Raw genomic sequence first — 16,488 nt, forward strand, 5'->3', positions numbered from 1 at the left:
AGGCAAAAAAAGTCTTCCAAGACAAGATGATTGCCACCCATCCCTGTACACTCCTCCTCACACTGGCCTGCTCTTCTGCCGTTACAGCAACAGCAGCAGTAATGAAGAAGAGTGAAAAACGACAAACTTCCACATGTAGTAGCTACAGTAAGTGTGCTTCTCTTTTCTTCCTCCTCCTCCTCCTCCTCCTCCTCCTCCTCCTCCTCCTCCTCCAACAATATCATCATTCCTCTCCCGCGACGACGACACTTTTCTTTTTCTGATCAAATCCAAAAAAAATCAGCAATCATCAACACCCGCGGAACAGGCGAACCACCCGGCCCTTGTCCCGAATTCCTCACCATGAATCAAAACATTCTCTCACAACTTCCTGGAGGCAAAGTGTATAATACGAATTATCGAGCGGCCTTGGATCAGATTTCGGAGTATGGGACTGATGATGTATGTTTTCCTTTTTTTCCTTTTTTTTCCTTCTTTTCCTCTTCCCCCAATCTAACATCTTCATCTAGATCATCTCCTACATCCGCACAACCCTCCAATCCCAACCCAACGAATGTTTTATTCTCCAAGGCTATTCTCAAGGTGCCTCTGCGACCATTTCCGCGCTCTCCAGTCTCTCATCATCATCGGAAGATGGAGATGGAGATGCAGTCAAGGCGGTGTTTCTGGTGGGAAATCCATCTCGTCAGCCCGGGTTGGAATGTAATGTGGATAATTTTGGAGAGGGGAGTACGAGGGATTCGAGGGGGATTTTGGGGGTTTGGGGAAATGGAAAGGGAGGGATTGAGGGGGGGTGGGTGGAGAGGACGAGGGATGTTTGTATTTCTGTGAGTTGTGTTTTTTTTTTTTTTTTTTTTTTTTTTTTTTTTTTTTTTTCTTTTTTGTTTTTGTTTTTTCTTTTTCTCTTTTCTTTTTGATTTTCCATTTGATTTTCTGTTTCAAATTGTCTTTTCTTTTCTTTTCTTTTCTTTTCTCTTTTCTTTTCCTTTTTTTTTTCCTTTTTCTTCCTTTTTCTTCCTTTTTTTTCTTTTTCCTTTTCCTTTTGATTTTCCTTTTCCTTTTATTTTTCTTTTTGATTTTCTTCTTCTTTTTGATTTTCTTCTTCTTTTTGATTTTCTTCTTCTTTTTGATTTTCTTCTTCTTTTTGATTTTCTTCTTCTTTTTGATTTTCTTCTTCTTTTTGATTTTCTTCTTCTTTTTGATTTTCTTCTTCTTTTTGACTTTCTTCTTCTTTTTGATTTTCTTCTTCTTTTTGATTTTCTTCTTCTTTTTGATTTTCTTCTTCTTTTTGATTTTCTTCTTCTTTTTGATTTCTTTCTCCTTCTCGTTCTTTTCTTTCTGTTTTGCTATATTACTTCATATATGTCTATCCCGTTCAGGATATTGACTGAATACTGATTACATATATCTCATCTAGGGCGATGGAATATGTGACTCTCTCCACGGATTCGGACTCACTCCTCAGCATTTATCATATGGATCTGATGAAGCGACACAAAAATTGGGAACAGAATTCATCATTTCTCAACTGCAAGGAGGAGGAATGTTGCCGTAATAAACGGCGACGACGACGGTGGGTGAGTTGATTCATTCATTTGTTGTTGTTGTTGTTGTTGTTGTTCTTGTCAGCTTCGTATACCTCACACCAGGTACATACCTGTACCTGTCGAGAGTGGATGCGAGAATAGGCTGTTCACAAGTGAGCCGATGCTGACATTGACATGTAGTCCCAGGCACGGTCGGCTCTCTTTTTCCTATATATACAACATCATCAACATGAACTTAATATACGTCGACGAGGTCGTTGTCATGACAGTCGATGGGTTCGCTTACCATTATCATCACCATCATCATCATCACCCTCACCAGTCACCAGTGCACCAACAGGAAACCTTCCTTTTTTTCCATTTTCCATTTTCCATTTTCCTTCTTCCTTTGCTTTTAGGCGAGCTCGGCCAACCTAACCATGTCCAGTTTCGTGTGACTGTAAACTGTGATGACGGTCATATTTTACTTTTTTTGCATCTTCCCAGTCGTTGTCCAGGGCAGCGGCAAAAGAAAAAAGCTTCACGAGCGGAAAAGAAAAAAGTCAAATTTTCGTCCAATTTCCCGTTTGTCATCCATCACATAGGTATACACGGGTGGAATTGTCAACGGAGAGAAAAGAATACTGCGGTCGCGATAATCGCTCGTTTGGGGGTGGGTGGTTGAATTGGTTCTTTTTATCCTTTTTTTTTCTTGTTGTCACTGTGTATCCAGTTTTTGGCATTTTCATAGATAAAAAAAGGAGAGACAGAAAGAGGGGGCTGGTATAATTCTCCCTCCATCCAGAGAGTGCACAGGTACATCGATACAGTACCTACAGGAGGCTTAACTTAGAATTAACAACAGCCACCCCCCATCCATCCATCCCTCCCAGGATCATGCTGATACGAAAGTATGTTGACAGGAAGTGTTCAAAGGGAAGAAAGGGAGACAAGGGTTCCAGCGGCCCATTTCCCCTTCAAACCTATCATCATCCATTCAATTCTATCGTCTTCGCTTCTTCTCCGAGACCTTCGATGGATGATGCGACAACACCTTGTCCGTTCGTCTGTCGTCTGTCGTCCTTGTTCATCTTCTTCTTCTTCTTCTTCTTCTTCGTCTTCTACCAGCGCGATCATCCAGCGCTATCATCCATGAATGTTACATTGTAATCATATAGATGTTTCCCCCCCAGCTGCCCGTCCTGTCGCTTTCCACATCCCCAAACAAACAAACACACAACAACAACAATGCGTCGACTACTCCATCAGCGCTGCTCCTCCTTGGTGACGGTGATCCTTTCCACACTATGGCTTGCAAGTCTGGTACTGGCCTTTGCAGAGCCCGTAGAACACCAAGCAGGCATATCATTCACACCCCAAGAGGACTTGTGGGATGATTTGGCAAATCACCCGGATGCAGAAGAGGTAGAAGATGCAGAGGGCGTACTGCATGACCTACAGGAAAGCTACATGGCGCGCTTAATGGACCGCGTCCATGCCGGCGGCGACTGCACAGAGGACAGAATCATCGTGCGCAAGGAATGGTGAGTGATTCGACTCTTTTTTTCTGTTATTTTCGGCAGGCAGGAAGGGAAGAGGACAGCAAACCATCCCAGCCAGCAACTCCGAGAGAGAGAGAGATATACATATATACTGACGAGTGTTTTGTTATTGTTGGGGGTTGATTCAGGGGCGACATGAGTGAAGACGAGCGTAGGAGCTTCATCGACGCGTGCAAGTGCCTCCACAACGCACCATCACAGACACCACCGGACATCGCGCCAGGGGCGAGAAACCGATGGGATGATTTTGTCGTTGCACACCTGCTGCATACATATGATGTGCACCGGTCACCGTGGTTGATCCCGTTCCATCGCGAGCTCCTGTTTCAACTCGAAAAGGCACTTCGGGACGAATGTGGCTATGGAGGAGGTGAGTCGTGGTCGTGGTCGTGGTGGTGATGGTCGTCGTCGTCGTCGTCGTCGTCGTCGTCGTGAAAAGGATGCTGACAATGCACTTGCAGGTCTGGCATATTGGGACTGGCCGCGATACAGAGACCAACCTCCCGAGCAGTGGCCCATGTTTGACGGTTCCGACACGTCGTTGAGCGGGAACGGGCAAGCAAACACGCCGTCAGAAGGATGTTCATGTATCACGGACGGGCCCTTTGCGGACTGGAAAGTCAATATAGGTCCCGTGGCTGGTAGTCACGCGTGTACACCCAACCCGCAAGATGATGGCCTCGGGTTCAATGAACGGTGTCTGGAGCGCCAATGGGACTTGACCATGCTCGAAAACCTCACCTACGATAATATGCTACATAGCATCCAGGACATGAATGGTGAGTCTTCCGAATGATGATGATGATGATGATGATGATGATGATGATGATGATGATGGCCTTCTGCAAGTCCAGTCCCAACACTAATGTTTCATTGCAGAGGCCAACACGTTTAACACGTATATTGAAATGTGGCCACTTGGACTGCACACTATACCGCACATGTTCGTTCTCGGCACACAAGTGGACGTCCCAGCCTCACCAAGCGATCCATGGTTCTTTTTTCATCATTCAGCACTGGACCGAGCGTCCATTTTATGGCTCTACATTGATTTTGATGCCAGAGTCACGACACTGCCCAACGCGGACGCGTATAATGACATGCGGACCTTGTTTCAATGTAAGTCTCCGATTTCCCAAAAAGTCTTCACTCTGAGGGGTACACCCGCCATCTGACAGACTGTTCGCAGCGCCGCCAGCGCCCGCCATCGGCATGGACGACCAGATCCAGCTTTCTCCCATTTTTGAAGGAGTCCGAGTGGGAGACGTCCTGGATCCGACCAACGGAAGGTATTGCTATAGATATGATTGAACACAAGTATAGCAGCAATTTCAAGTCTGTCTCCCTTCTTCCGAACTCGACCGAATGAAATCATGGACCGCCATGACGAGTGCATTGGTCCGTCGTTCGAGATGAACTCACTGTCGGGAATATTGCCATAGTCGACTGCATGATATGAGTGTTTTCCGGTCAACAGGCTGGAATGTGGTGTGGGGTATGGTATAGTGAGTGAGCAAGGGAACTGCTCGGTGCGAATGGTGAGGAATGTGACGACGGCGGAGAGGAGATGATGGTAGTGGAGGAGATAAAAGGGTAGAAATATAATAGGGGGTGAGAGAGAGGAGGGGGGATGAGGGTGTATGTAAGTGAAGGAGATTCGAAAGAGGACGGAGGACGGACAGCGAACCTCCGGAGGGGACCTCAGTCGACTCGATTCGACTTGGCAAGAGTGTGCGGTATTAAGGTAGGTATTAATAGGCCATTCTGACACTAGATCTACCCGACCCGAAAGGCTTGTTTCTGTCCTCTATCATCACCGCCGCCTTGTGCCTCCGCCCTCGCCTCCACCGCCCCCTTCACCACCACCGCCCCCTCCCCTTTCCCATTTCCCCTTTCCGCTCCCCCTCTCCTCTCCTCCCGACAACCTCAGCTGCCCCAAATGACTTCTATTGTAGTCACCTTCTGTCGCTATATCAAGATTCTTACTCACCTTAACCGACTCCGTGTCATGTCGAGGCTTCGATGGGGCCATATCTCGCCAACTTCCACCAATCAGCACACTCACACCACAACATTCGAGAGTCAGGCTGATCGTTCCCTTATATTACAGCTGTCAGTATCTGTGCATGGCGTCGATGGCGAGCTGAACCTTAGCGTGTCAGGGTGAGACCCTTTTGAACTCAATACTTGGTCGCTAGGCGGGCCATCCCCCTCATCACAATTACCAGTCTACAACCACCACCGCCGGCTCAACTATACCACAACATACTCCTCCTCCTTTCTCTGCGAAATATTGGCCCCAGGACGACACCGTCGACGTGGTCAACGAGCAGCGATGCCTAGCATGAGCCCAGCCGTCATGGACGACGCCACAGATGCCGATCTGCGACGCCAAAGTCGAAAGGCCATCAAACGAGCCATCTCCACCCTCCAAGCCTCACTCACCGAAGAACAACAACAACAACCACCACAAGAAGCAGAAGAAGAATCTCCCCTCGCCACTCTAGATCGAGCCATAGCCATTCTCCAAGATCTCCGCAATCATCTCCTCGTTGGCGGCCCCGACCAACCACAACGACACCTAAACCTATTACCATCTCCCGTCATCGCCCACCCCAGCTCCTCGTCATCTGCCCGCATCGTCAATCGCCACAAACGATCTTCCAGCGATCAATACGACCATTCCAATCTCCCCGTCTGGATGCGACTTCGCCACAACCACAACAAACCCCCGCGAGGCTATCGCGTCCAATACCCCGGAGCGTGGACTACAGTGACTACCATCGGCGGCCTGCAAGCCTCATCCATCTTCCCCAACCCTTCACGAGGTTTCACAGACGAGAAATTGAAATCTCTCACATATGATCATCTGGACTGGAATTACGCCGATCATAAATCTTCCTCCTTTTCTCGACGTACCACTTCGACTTCCACTTCCGCTCCTTCGGGAGGAAGTCCATTCATATCCATTTTCACCGATCTCCTCCACGCCGAAGACTGGGCTATGAAATGGAACCAGCGCAATAGTGGAAGTGGAAAATCGCCCGCTAGGATTTTGGAAATCGATTGTGGCAAAATTACGAGGCTGTTGAGCGTCAAAGAAGTAGTGGATAGTTTGGGCATTGTCATTGAAGGCTTGGAGCCCGAACAGTATGAAGATGAGTATTTGGCTGTGAATCAGATTCCTGCAGAGGCCATTTTGAAGGAGAGTCCGGTGGATTTTCTTGTTACTACTTCTAGTAGTGATGGGTACCTGATGGAGACGAGGAATGACCACGAAAACCACGAAAACAACGACGAAAACGACGACGACGACGACCGTGTTCATAATATCATCATCGAGGGCCACGAAGAAGATTCATCAGGTATGTATTTCCCACTCACTTCTTCCAGATCCTCATTTCTCAACGCTAACTCCCTTCTCCTTCTTCTCTCCTCAACAGAAGACTCCATCATCCCCAGACCACACACCCCCTCCTCACCTCCCTCCTCACCCCAAGTCCGCAGATTCAGCCCCGTGAGAATGAACCAGCGCAGATCCATCATTCTCGAAAACGGAATCCCATTGAATTTCGGAGGTGTTGCTGTTGGCGGCGGTGGTGGTGATGGTACCTGTTTTCTCAACTCCCTATCGAATGAAACTAGTCCCAAAACGACTACGACGACAGAATGATTGACAACGACAGCCTGGCGCATCGAGGAGGAGGGGGAGGAGGAGGAGGAGAGTAGCTAGGTAGTCGACTTCTTTTTCTGTCTCTCGCGCGCGCAATTGGACGAAAAACAGGTATCAAAAACAGACCAGACAGCAGAACAGACCAGACCAGACCAGCACAACACAGCGTAAATCAGCAAAGAGAAAAAAAGGAGAGAGAACAGAACAGAACGAATTTTCAGGAACAGAGAGAGAAACAGTCTAGTTTAGTCTAATTCAATCTATACCTTACCTAGGTACTCAAATGCTAATTTAGTGTATTCTGAAAACAATCCTATAACAAATTTTGGTGCGATACCTACCTATACACATACTCACTCCTCTGTTTATTTACTTCAAAACTTTCAATTAGTCATGTATACATGTATACATTCAATCAATTATTCTGATCCTACTTATCAACTTAATGAATCTCCCTAGGATACGAAGACTATATATCCTCCTCTCATTCTATACTGTACCCAGTTATCGTTCAAGTAATCTAGGTATCAATCAATGGATGTAATCCTCACCTCCCTTCTTCATCCTACACAATAACAACCCCCTAACCCGGATATTCACAAAGAAGTCCTTTCCTCTAGGCCATCATCCCCTGCGTGCTCACAATTCTTCCAGGAAGATACATTTTCCAAGTGCTCCCATCTGCATGTACGGTATCACGAACTTCGTGACCAGGGAACACGAATAAAATATAATGACCGTCTCCATCTCTGTCATTATCCTCATTCCGTTTTTCTAGTATGCTCGTCTTCCGAAGAAATCACAATTCCGCTTCATCACACCCGGCGACCTTGGTCTCATCATTAGCACAATTTCTTGACTGCATTGCTCTCTCTCCTCTCAAGCATGTGAACTAATCTGCTCATCTTTCCACTTACTTGGTTCATCAGCATCATGAGTGTTGAAGTGTAAAATTGAGATCTATTAATTGTCAATTGAGTGTCTATCAAGCTGTGCTATATAGACTACCGGCCTTTGGCTCGGGCTTTAACCTCGCCGTCTACCTCGTTTGCAACGGGTGCCTGATTGCTGTATGCTACATCAACATCCCCCTACCTTAGTATTCAGACATCAATACCGCTCCTATCGTCTCGTTTTCGACTAATAAGAGCTCTTGAAAAGGCTATTAGTTGTTGCAGGTATTAGTTTTTGTTGCTACAATCGACTTATTCAGCCGATTTATAAATTCTAAGTACTTTTCTGAATTCGACGAACGCCGGCCTTAGCAGCGGCTTAGTAAGCCTATCTACTACTATACGATTGGTTGGCGTCTACTATATGTCTAGCTCTTTACTCTCTATCTTCTCGTATTGCTATCGCTCTTAAATAGGAATATGCTTAGTACGCGCGTAATAGGCTTATAGGTTCTTCGCAAGTACAATAGCTCCGACGTTATTACCGAAGATTACTATCGCTTAAGCCTGTCGTTTACCGAGTTGTTCTAGTAACCGTCTTAGCCAAATTGCCTCTTTATATACTTGCGTCTAGCCTATCAGTTCGGCTTTATACGTAGAAAGTACTACTATAGGCTATCGTTTTAAGCTCTATATAATAGTACCGCTGCCTAGATTAAACGTATATCCGGATGTCGATCGTCGCGTATCGGTATTACCGGCCTAATCTAAGTTAGTATACCCTCGGAGGGTAGTAAGTTCGCCGCTAAATATAAGTTAGTAGTAAATTGTACTATAGAGGTAGCAGAATATATCTTTAACCGCCGTAAAGTACTCGCTCGTCGGGTTACTAGCGAATCTGCTAACGACTAATACTACGTATACGATATCTAGTCGTATACCGAGCATAGCGTATATTAGTAACCTAACCGCGCTCTAGTACTTAGTTCTAAACGCTATTAGTACCTAGTATCCGTTACTTATAGGCAGTAACTTACAGCTTAGGTCTATCGGTATCGCTTTGATTTTGACGTTGTCCTATATATTATATTTCTTAAGGAACTATTCGATGTAGTCGTATTGACTAAGGTAAAGAGTACGGTTAGCTCGATTTCGTTTGATTGTTATACCGAGATAGTAATAGTATAGGCCGAGGTTACTTATTTGAAAACGGTTACTAAGGTGTTTCTTTACGCTATTGATTTCCGAGATATATAGTCTAACTATTAGTAAGTCGTCTACGTAGACTGCTATAAACGTTTCGCCCTTTACGAATACGCTTATATCGGTATCTAGAGTAGTAAAGCCGGCAAGTTCTAAGTACGAGGTAAGTGTAGTATACTAGATACGTAGTAACTGTCGGAGTCCGTAAAGTGCCTTAAGTAACAGGTATACGTTATCGGTTCTATTAGTAAATCCATCTGGTTGTTCTATATAGATTGGTTCTTCCTAGCTAAGTTTACTATATAGAAAAGCTGTCTTAACGTCTATTTGCTTAATCTCGTAGTCCTTAGCGGCTACGATAGCGAACAATGCCTTATAGCTTATCGGTTTTACTACCGAAGCGTAGGTTTCAAGGTATTTACTATCCTATATAAAACCCTTTACTACCTATCGACACTTATATTTTATAGTATCTCCGGTTCTTTTAAGCTTGAATACCTATCTTCCTTTAAGTATCTTGCTATCGGCTACGTTACGTTTAATAATTGTCTAAACTAAGTTATATCGTAGTAACTTGTACTCGTCGTCTATAGCTAGCTTCTAGTTACTCTATCTACTACTGTAGTAACGTACGTCGTCGTATAATATCGGCTTATAGGGTTCTGTTACTAGTAACGCAGTCATAAGTATAAAGAGTAGCAAGTTAAAGTTAGTGAATTTGGAAGCGTCGTTTTAGTAGTACTAGTAGTAGTGTTTTGGTTTACGCTTTCGTTTGCCTTCCTAAATAAGCTTAGAGGGTAGCACGTCGATACCGACTGTCTTAGGGCGTAATTTTAATGCATACCCCGGTAGTATTGTTTGTCGTTATAACTCGTAGTCTAGCCGCGTTAGCTCGTAGTTTGCAGTATATAATAACTCGTAGCCTATATACGGTAACTCCTAGCTATCGTAACTATCGCGTTACGACTCGCAGTCTTAGCCGTAGCTAGTATAGTTAGTATTTAGTAACTCGCTGTCGGTGCGTTGTCGTTTGTTCGATAATTTATCGGAAGCTATAGTTACTCGCTTTTGAGTTGTTGTACTGCTTTCTCCCTCTAACTCTAAAGCGGTAACTTCGTCGGTAGTAGATTCCGTATTACTGTTACTATCGCATTCGGTAATATTAGTACAATTAGCGTATAGTTTATTAAAGTCAACGTCGTAGCGCTATTATAGGCGCTTGGGGTTGTCTAAGGTAACTAGGTAATACCCGTTGCCCTTGAACCCTAGTAGTCGTTCGACTCTAGCCTTTATACCTACTAGTTTGTCTATATTAGCAGTTAGTTTATAGACGTAGGCAATACAACCGATAATTCGTATATTTGCTAGGTACGGTTTGTCTCCTATCTATACCTCGTATAGAGTAACTACGAGTCTACGGTAGGGTAACCTATTACGGAGGTACGTAATTCTGTATTCAATTACCGGTAACTAGTAACGAACGTCGAGACTAGGTAAAGCTAGTAGTATAGACTAAGTTTTGTATTCGATAGTTTTGTTGTAGGCCTCGGTAGTGCTATTTTGCTAGTATTGCTCGGTACTAGAGAGATAGTAAGTAATCCCTCTACTTCGTAACTATCTGTAGTAACTATCGCTTATATTTTTACCTCCTCTATCTTAAATAATTAGAGTAGTAAAGTACTTAGGGGTACTATAGGCCGTAATAAACTCCTAGACTATAGTTGGTACGTCTAAGCGCCGTTGAATTGGTTTAGTAACGGCCTATTAGGTAAAATCGTCGATAATAGTAACAAAGTATTTACAACCGTCGAATAATTCGACTAGTAAGTAGGCGACGTCTACGTAAATAACGTCTATCTTGTAACGGCCCCTTAGTAGATAATAGTTATATAGTTTTGCCGATTGTCTGCCTAATACGCAACTTTTACAGATATAGTAGGCGTCGTTGCGTATAGTTTCTATGCCTATAGACAGGTTACGGAGCTTTAGAAGCCCTCTTTCGCTAAGATATACTATTCGTTCGTACTATAGTCGGAGTGATTTGTCTATAGTATAGGCGGCGCCGTAGAATCCGGTATCGATAGAGAGCTGCCGTATAAGTCATTTACTATACGTATCGAGTATAAGCAAGCCTCCGGTAATAGTTGCTAAGAATTCGTTACCTCTCTACGTAAATGTAAGGCTGTCGTTAGTTTTTGTAATAGTCTGGATATATAGCTATATAGCGTTTAGTAATAGCAGATTGACGCCGGCGTTTAGTAAATACTACGTATTCGGGATTTGGATCTAGCGACCGTTACTATACCTAATTCGGAGTGTACCTTAACCGACTAGTTTAAGCTTTATACCTCCGATACCGTTGGATTCGGCTGCGTTATCGATAGCGGTATAGGTACTAGGCATAAAGAGATCCTTTCGTCTAATTAGTAAGCCGGTAGCTCTACTATCGAGTATAAAACAATTGTAAAGGTTAATGCCGCGGTAAATAGCTATATATTTACGAGTAGTATTATATAAGGTAAAGTAGACGGCTTCGTCTTTACTATCGCCGGCGAGCATTACGTTATACTGTTGTTCGTTTTTAACGTTAGCTTTGTCGCCGAACACGGCGTCGTCGGTAGTTTTACGCTTTTTCGGTAGTTAATCCGATTGCTAAGCGGAATTGCGTTCGATCTATACCTTCGGTACCTTGCTAGAGTCGATAGTCTAGTATATGCCTTTATATCGCTTACTATAGTGTTAACAGACCGGATTGTCGAGTAATATACTACGCCGTTGCTATCTATTATAGAGCGTAATATTACTGTCTAACTAAATACGGCTAGCATGTTCTTCTACCTTTCGATATACTACCGCTAGGCTTACGGCTATCTAGACGATACTATTAATAGCGGTAGGAACGAGTGAATGTTATAGGTTGAACGTAGTAATAAATTCCTTGAATAGGTTACTAAGGCCTCCGAGGTAGGCCTAGACGAGAAATAGTTCCGGTAACGCTAGGTAGACGTAGATAGTAACTATCTTATCGTATAGTTAAGTGAAATTTGCGCTGTATTCGGATATATTAGTATATTTGGCAAGGGTAAGGTTAGTAAAGTTATAGCAGAGTTCTTAGTATCGGCCTAATCCGGCGAGTTCGAATTCGGCTTAGAGGCGTATATCGATAGTAGTATAGATTAGCTCGTTAATGCTTTCGGCAGTTTCTAGAAGTATACAAGCAATTAGTCTATAGTATTCTTTTACTAGTATATAGGCGCTAAGCTGTTTCTTAGTCTAGTTCTTAAGACGAATATAGAAGGCCTCTTTACTCTCGGTAGCGACGTTAGGGGTATCGTCTATAGTAGTAACGGCTAGGCGCCGGATTAGCGTACGTTTGCCGGTTAAGACCGTAACGCCGTAGCCGTAGAGTATAATTTTGTTAATAATCCGAGAACGCTAGGTAGACTATTGAAGTAGGCTATCGAGGCGAGTAAGTAGAGGCGATTTAGCGTTGTCTAATATAGTTTAGTCGGAAAGTGAAAGTAGGTGTTTTTGAACGATATATAAAGATAACTCGTAATGTCACTAATAGTACCCTTTCTCGATTAAGTTAGTAACGGTAGTAAGGTTAATATATAGCCTTTAAGAGCTTAATAGTTCGGACTATATATAATTCCAATTGTTAGCGTAATCCTTATATTGTTTGCGTTGCCGTTACTATAAACGCTAAGGGTTAGCGTTAAGATAGGGTTAAGGTTTCTTATGTTTCGGTTTTGTTATGTAGCCGTAAGCAGTATAACTTGATACGTCCTTTTTGCCGAGAATAACAGTCTTCTCCCGATCGCTTTTCTCGCCGTATATAACGTATTCGTAGATCGGTAGGTTTCTGTATAAGATTCGTCGTTTGTTGTCGCTTGTATAAGGTAGGTCAATGTTCTCGTATAACTAATGTTAATATAAGAGTATAAGTACGGATTGGAATTCGAGTAAAGGTCTATAACGTCGATATGTAGTGTTGTCTGATTGGTTCGGTTCGTTGTGCCGAGTGTCGTAAGTTATAGATTAGAAGCTTCCAGTCTGAGGTTGCGCGTTCATTTAGTACCGGTATGTATTGTACGCGCAGAGCCGGATTAGGAAGGATGAATCTGAAGTGTGGAAACTGATGCGGAATTCCGGGCTTATAACCTGTTAAAGTGTAAAATTGAGATCCATTAATTGTCAATTGAGTGTCTATTAAGCTGTGCTATATAGACTGCCGGCCTTTGGCTCGGGCTTCAACCTCGCCGTCTACCTCGTTTGCAACGGGTGCCTGATTGCTGTGTGCTACATCAACAATGAGTAGTACCCACATCACCACTGTCCTTGTTGTCATTATCATCATCAGAAGAATCGAAATCGGCGGACTCCTGCTCGTGGTCATCTTCGTCATTGTCGCCGTCGTCAAAGTTTTCCTCTTCTGCGTCTGAATCATCTAGATAACTGATAACATCATCGGAGTCGACATTATGTTGTTCGAGTCCGGCGAGCAGTTGAAGAGTACGTTCGTCAAGCGGTGAATCCGCATCTGCGCTCACCTCCGTCTTTGCCTGCTGCTCCCTTCCGTGATGCTGACTTTGGTCGTCTTCGGGATGCGATTCTTCACTCTCATGAGTTAGACAAGGAAGATTGGTGTTGTCTCCTTCAACCTCCAGCGCTTGGGCGATTTCGGCATCAATGTCGATTTGCGTCTTTTCGTCATTCTCCCCGAGACTGCCGAGAGCATTTCTTCCTTTAGGAAATAGTGGTCCAACTGGTATTCCCAGATCACCTATTCCCGAAACAATGACCCCCTTCTTCATCTGTCTTCCACTCGCCCACTCCCCCTCTGAGGCATTGCTCCCGCCGCTCTTCCTCTTCCTCCCTCGAGTCGATAATTTCGCTGCGACGTCACTAGATTCCCTCTCCTCACCAGACTGAACCGGAGCGTTCTGCCTGGCAACTGTCCCTTTCAGGCCTCGAGAAGCCTCCTGGATTGGAGTCCCTCCCATGTTCACATCGCCATCTCCATCCCCACCTCCACCTTTACCTCCGCCATCATTACCATCATCAACATCATCAATCCCACCAAGATAAACACCCTCATCATCGCCACCAAGACCATCTTCAATCTTCAGTGCCTTGTCAACCTCACTCTCAAACCTCCTCCTTCGGGCCCAACACTTTCCCCCCGCAAGTAAAGCCCCATGGCACCGATCGATATGCCTCTTCAACGAGCCCACCTCCTGAAAACTCATCTCGCACTACTCACACCAATTCTCACAAGGCCAGAGGGTCAAGTTGATGGGCCCACTTCCCGGGGACGGCCAGTCCAGATCGGTCGCAGCAGGATGGACGTAGTGGCATAGGAGGCACATTTCACCTGGTGGTGGGGAGGGTGGTGACAGGGTGGGAGGGAGTTCGAGGAGATTGATGGGGCGGCTGAGGAATTCGGGGGCTGCATGGCGGATGTGGTCGGGGGCGGGTTTGTAGGGGATTTTGAAACTGCGTATAAGATCAAGGAGTTCTAGGTGGTAATCCTCGTTGAAGGGGTCGGAGTGAGGCGGTTTGGGCTTATTCATCATTGGGTATCTGTCGGACATGTTGTCTTCTTTTCCTTCTTCTTCTCGTTGTTGTTGCTGCTTTTATGATGGGATACTGGGATGGAACTGTTTCTTATCGTCTGTGTTGAGAGGGAGAAGATGGAAAATGTACCATTGTCAAGTTAGGTAGACTGTATAGTAAACTGCGAAACAGAAAGAGGGAGTAGGCAGTTGGCGGCAGGAGGATTCCCATCATCTCGTATGGCAGTGACTACCTACGTGGATATACCTACCTGCGTGATATCCGCTCTCCACGCCAGAAATCATGTGCTCCGCCTGCTGTCAGTCTACGCTGCTATCACTCGGACACCTCTCGAGGTCTTGTCGCGCTTCGAGAGGCATTCCCAGCTGTTTTTGGCTATCAGGTCGTGTAAGCTTCCACTGTTTCTTGCCACTCGAAATCCGCTCTCGAGACCTTCTTATAGCCCTATGGAGATTTCACTGTACGATGCACAGTGCACAGCAGCGCCCACACAACCTAGTGCAGGATTGCACGAAATCTGGATCCACTGCTGAATACTTCGCTTGAGGCGGACCTATTGCTAACACCTTGGAGCTGAAGGTGGCTCATCTGAGGCTTTGATCGTAGGGCACGCTCTCAAATTGCCCGGACTTTCCCTTATCACGTCGCACAGCATTCGATAGCGACATGAGTGATACCATGAATCATCGCGTTGCATGTGTTCACAGCTCAACGCCCCTCTTCGAGAGCATCCAGATGCTTTTTGAAAGTCGTTGCTTTCTGCTTCAACACCCTGATACTGTCAATAAACAGCTCATCACTGTCAAACTGTCCCGAGCTCTCCATGCTAAAGATGAAGTGATCGCGTATTCTTCCCAGCTTGACCTTGTCCTTGAACTCGTCATATCGCAAACACTCTCTGCTGACGGTGTCTTTGAACGGATCTTTGACTACCGCTCTCTTCTCGCCGCTCTCAGGGTCCTCCTCTAGTCCAATAACCCCCTTGGGGAAGCACTTTTGGAAGGCCTTCGCGTCTGCGCCCACAATGGGTTGTGTGATTTTGATGTCCGGGAGTAATCGATAGGAAGCAGTGGCCACGGGGGAGAACTTGGCGTGATCGGCGCCAATGCCCTTGACACAGTGCATCGTCATGTGAATTCTTTGGCCAGGTCGTAGTTTTGCAATCAGAATGTCCGGATTCACCGGTCTGATGGCATTCTCCCCGGAGAAGAACTCGGGCTGTCGTTGACCTTGAGGCTCAAAGGTGATTTGATGCGCATACACATTGCTGTTGACGTACTTTTCCGTCGGATCTGTGCTTCCCTCTCTGGCCAACTTCTTCCCATCCACGCCGTCCTCCTCGACCGTCTTCCACCGGCATTCCACTTTGAGGTTCAGCACAACGGTGTTGAGATCTGAGGGTGTGCTTGCGGAGCGGTCTGCGCCCTCTTCTTCTTGCTCTGCCATGAACTGCGCATATGCTGCGTGATCGCTCTCCGGTGGGGTCTTCTTGAACCACTGCATCCACCGCAAGCCCTCCTTGCCGCCCTTGAGTGGAATCAGACCCATGCGATGCGCCAGAACCTCATCCTGAATGATGCTCGTGTTGTCATACATGTAGACATTCTCAATGGCGAGGGTGGGCAGTTCGGCGAGGGCGATGCGGCGGAGGGCATTGGCGACGCTCGCATCTACGCCGACGAGGGAGAAGGCAGCATCGAGAGGCTTGTTCTGGTGAAACTGGATGCGGAGGTTTTGGCGGAATCGGTCGAGGTTCCAGGTATCGTCCTGCTTCGGTCCATAGTGTCCAGGGAGGTCGGTCGAGGCTACGTTGGAGACAGTCTCGGCGTTGATGTTGACAATGCGCCGTTGTTCCAGCTGCTCCTTGGTGAGGGGCGCCCACGAAGGCATTTCTGCTCCTTTTCCGCCTTGTCGGAGGTAGTTGTAGAGTAGAAGAGACAGAGTTGCTGGCACCGCGAGGTGGTGGTAGCCGGTCCGTAAGCTGTTCAGAGAGAAAGAGAGAAAAATTGAAGCTAGGAGAAACAGTCGGGCCGGGAGCTTGTTCTCGATGA

General features: G+C 45.7%; 5 protein-coding genes across 5 annotated transcripts; 3 read left to right on the top strand and 2 right to left on the bottom strand.

Annotated features, from left to right (window-relative positions):
* Nucleotides 1-26: 26 nt before the first annotated feature.
* On the top strand, nt 27-1,555 carry SEPMUDRAFT_41716 (carbohydrate esterase family 5 protein; the record flags this gene model as incomplete). The annotated part of the gene is made up of 4 exons (XM_016908843.1): nt 27-147; nt 284-441; nt 510-827; nt 1,418-1,555. 4 exons carry the CDS (start codon nt 27-29, stop codon nt 1,553-1,555), a joined length of 735 nt encoding a protein of 244 aa, XP_016762055.1.
* Nucleotides 1,556-2,987: 1,432 nt separating this feature from the next.
* Nucleotides 2,988-4,680, top strand: SEPMUDRAFT_125573 (Di-copper centre-containing protein). The gene is made up of 5 exons (XM_016901998.1): nt 2,988-3,070; nt 3,217-3,458; nt 3,550-3,867; nt 3,968-4,207; nt 4,278-4,680. The coding sequence occupies exons 1-5, from the start codon at nt 2,997-2,999 to the stop codon at nt 4,397-4,399; spliced, it is 996 nt and encodes a 331-aa protein (XP_016762056.1). The 5' UTR covers nt 2,988-2,996; the 3' UTR covers nt 4,400-4,680.
* Nucleotides 4,681-5,777: 1,097 nt separating this feature from the next.
* Nucleotides 5,778-6,296, top strand: SEPMUDRAFT_14808 (uncharacterized protein; the record flags this gene model as incomplete). Its single annotated transcript, XM_016904688.1, has 1 exon — nt 5,778-6,296. A coding segment is annotated over one exon (519 nt), but the record flags the coding sequence as incomplete, so codon positions are not given.
* Nucleotides 6,297-12,586: 6,290 nt separating this feature from the next.
* SEPMUDRAFT_107880 (uncharacterized protein) lies at nt 12,587-14,454 on the bottom strand (the record flags this gene model as incomplete). Its single annotated transcript, XM_016900705.1, has 3 exons — nt 12,587-12,781; nt 13,186-13,976; nt 14,124-14,454. The coding sequence occupies 3 exons, from the start codon at nt 14,452-14,454 to the stop codon at nt 12,587-12,589; spliced, it is 1,317 nt and encodes a 438-aa protein (XP_016762058.1).
* A 94-nt stretch (nt 14,455-14,548) lies between these two features.
* On the bottom strand, nt 14,549-16,384 carry SEPMUDRAFT_149060 (DNA-directed RNA polymerases I and III 40 kDa polypeptide). Its single transcript, XM_016905312.1, has one exon. The coding sequence runs from the start codon at nt 16,325-16,327 to the stop codon at nt 15,146-15,148; it is 1,182 nt and encodes a 393-aa protein (XP_016762059.1). The 5' UTR covers nt 16,328-16,384; the 3' UTR covers nt 14,549-15,145.
* Nucleotides 16,385-16,488: the final 104 nt, after the last annotated feature.

The sequence above is a fragment of the Sphaerulina musiva genome, assembly GCF_000320565.1.
Source record: "Sphaerulina musiva SO2202 unplaced genomic scaffold SEPMUscaffold_4, whole genome shotgun sequence".
Classification (NCBI taxonomy): Eukaryota; Fungi; Ascomycota; class Dothideomycetes; order Mycosphaerellales; family Mycosphaerellaceae; genus Sphaerulina; species Sphaerulina musiva.

What these genes read in the sequence shown, in the direction of transcription:
- SEPMUDRAFT_125573 (XM_016901998.1), top strand. Translation starts at nt 2,997, where the DNA reads ATGGCGCGCTTAATGGACCGCGTCCATGCCGGCGGCGACTGCACAGAG. An exon ending in TAGCATCCAGGACATGAATG is followed by an intron (nt 3,868 to 3,967) that starts GTGAGTCTTCCG and finishes GTTTCATTGCAG; the next exon opens with AGGCCAACACGTTTAACACG. An exon ending in CATGCGGACCTTGTTTCAAT is followed by an intron (nt 4,208 to 4,277) that starts GTAAGTCTCCGA and finishes GACTGTTCGCAG; the next exon opens with CGCCGCCAGCGCCCGCCATC.
- SEPMUDRAFT_149060 (XM_016905312.1), bottom strand. Translation starts at nt 16,327, where the DNA reads ATGCCTTCGTGGGCGCCCCTCACCAAGGAGCAGCTGGAACAACGGCGC.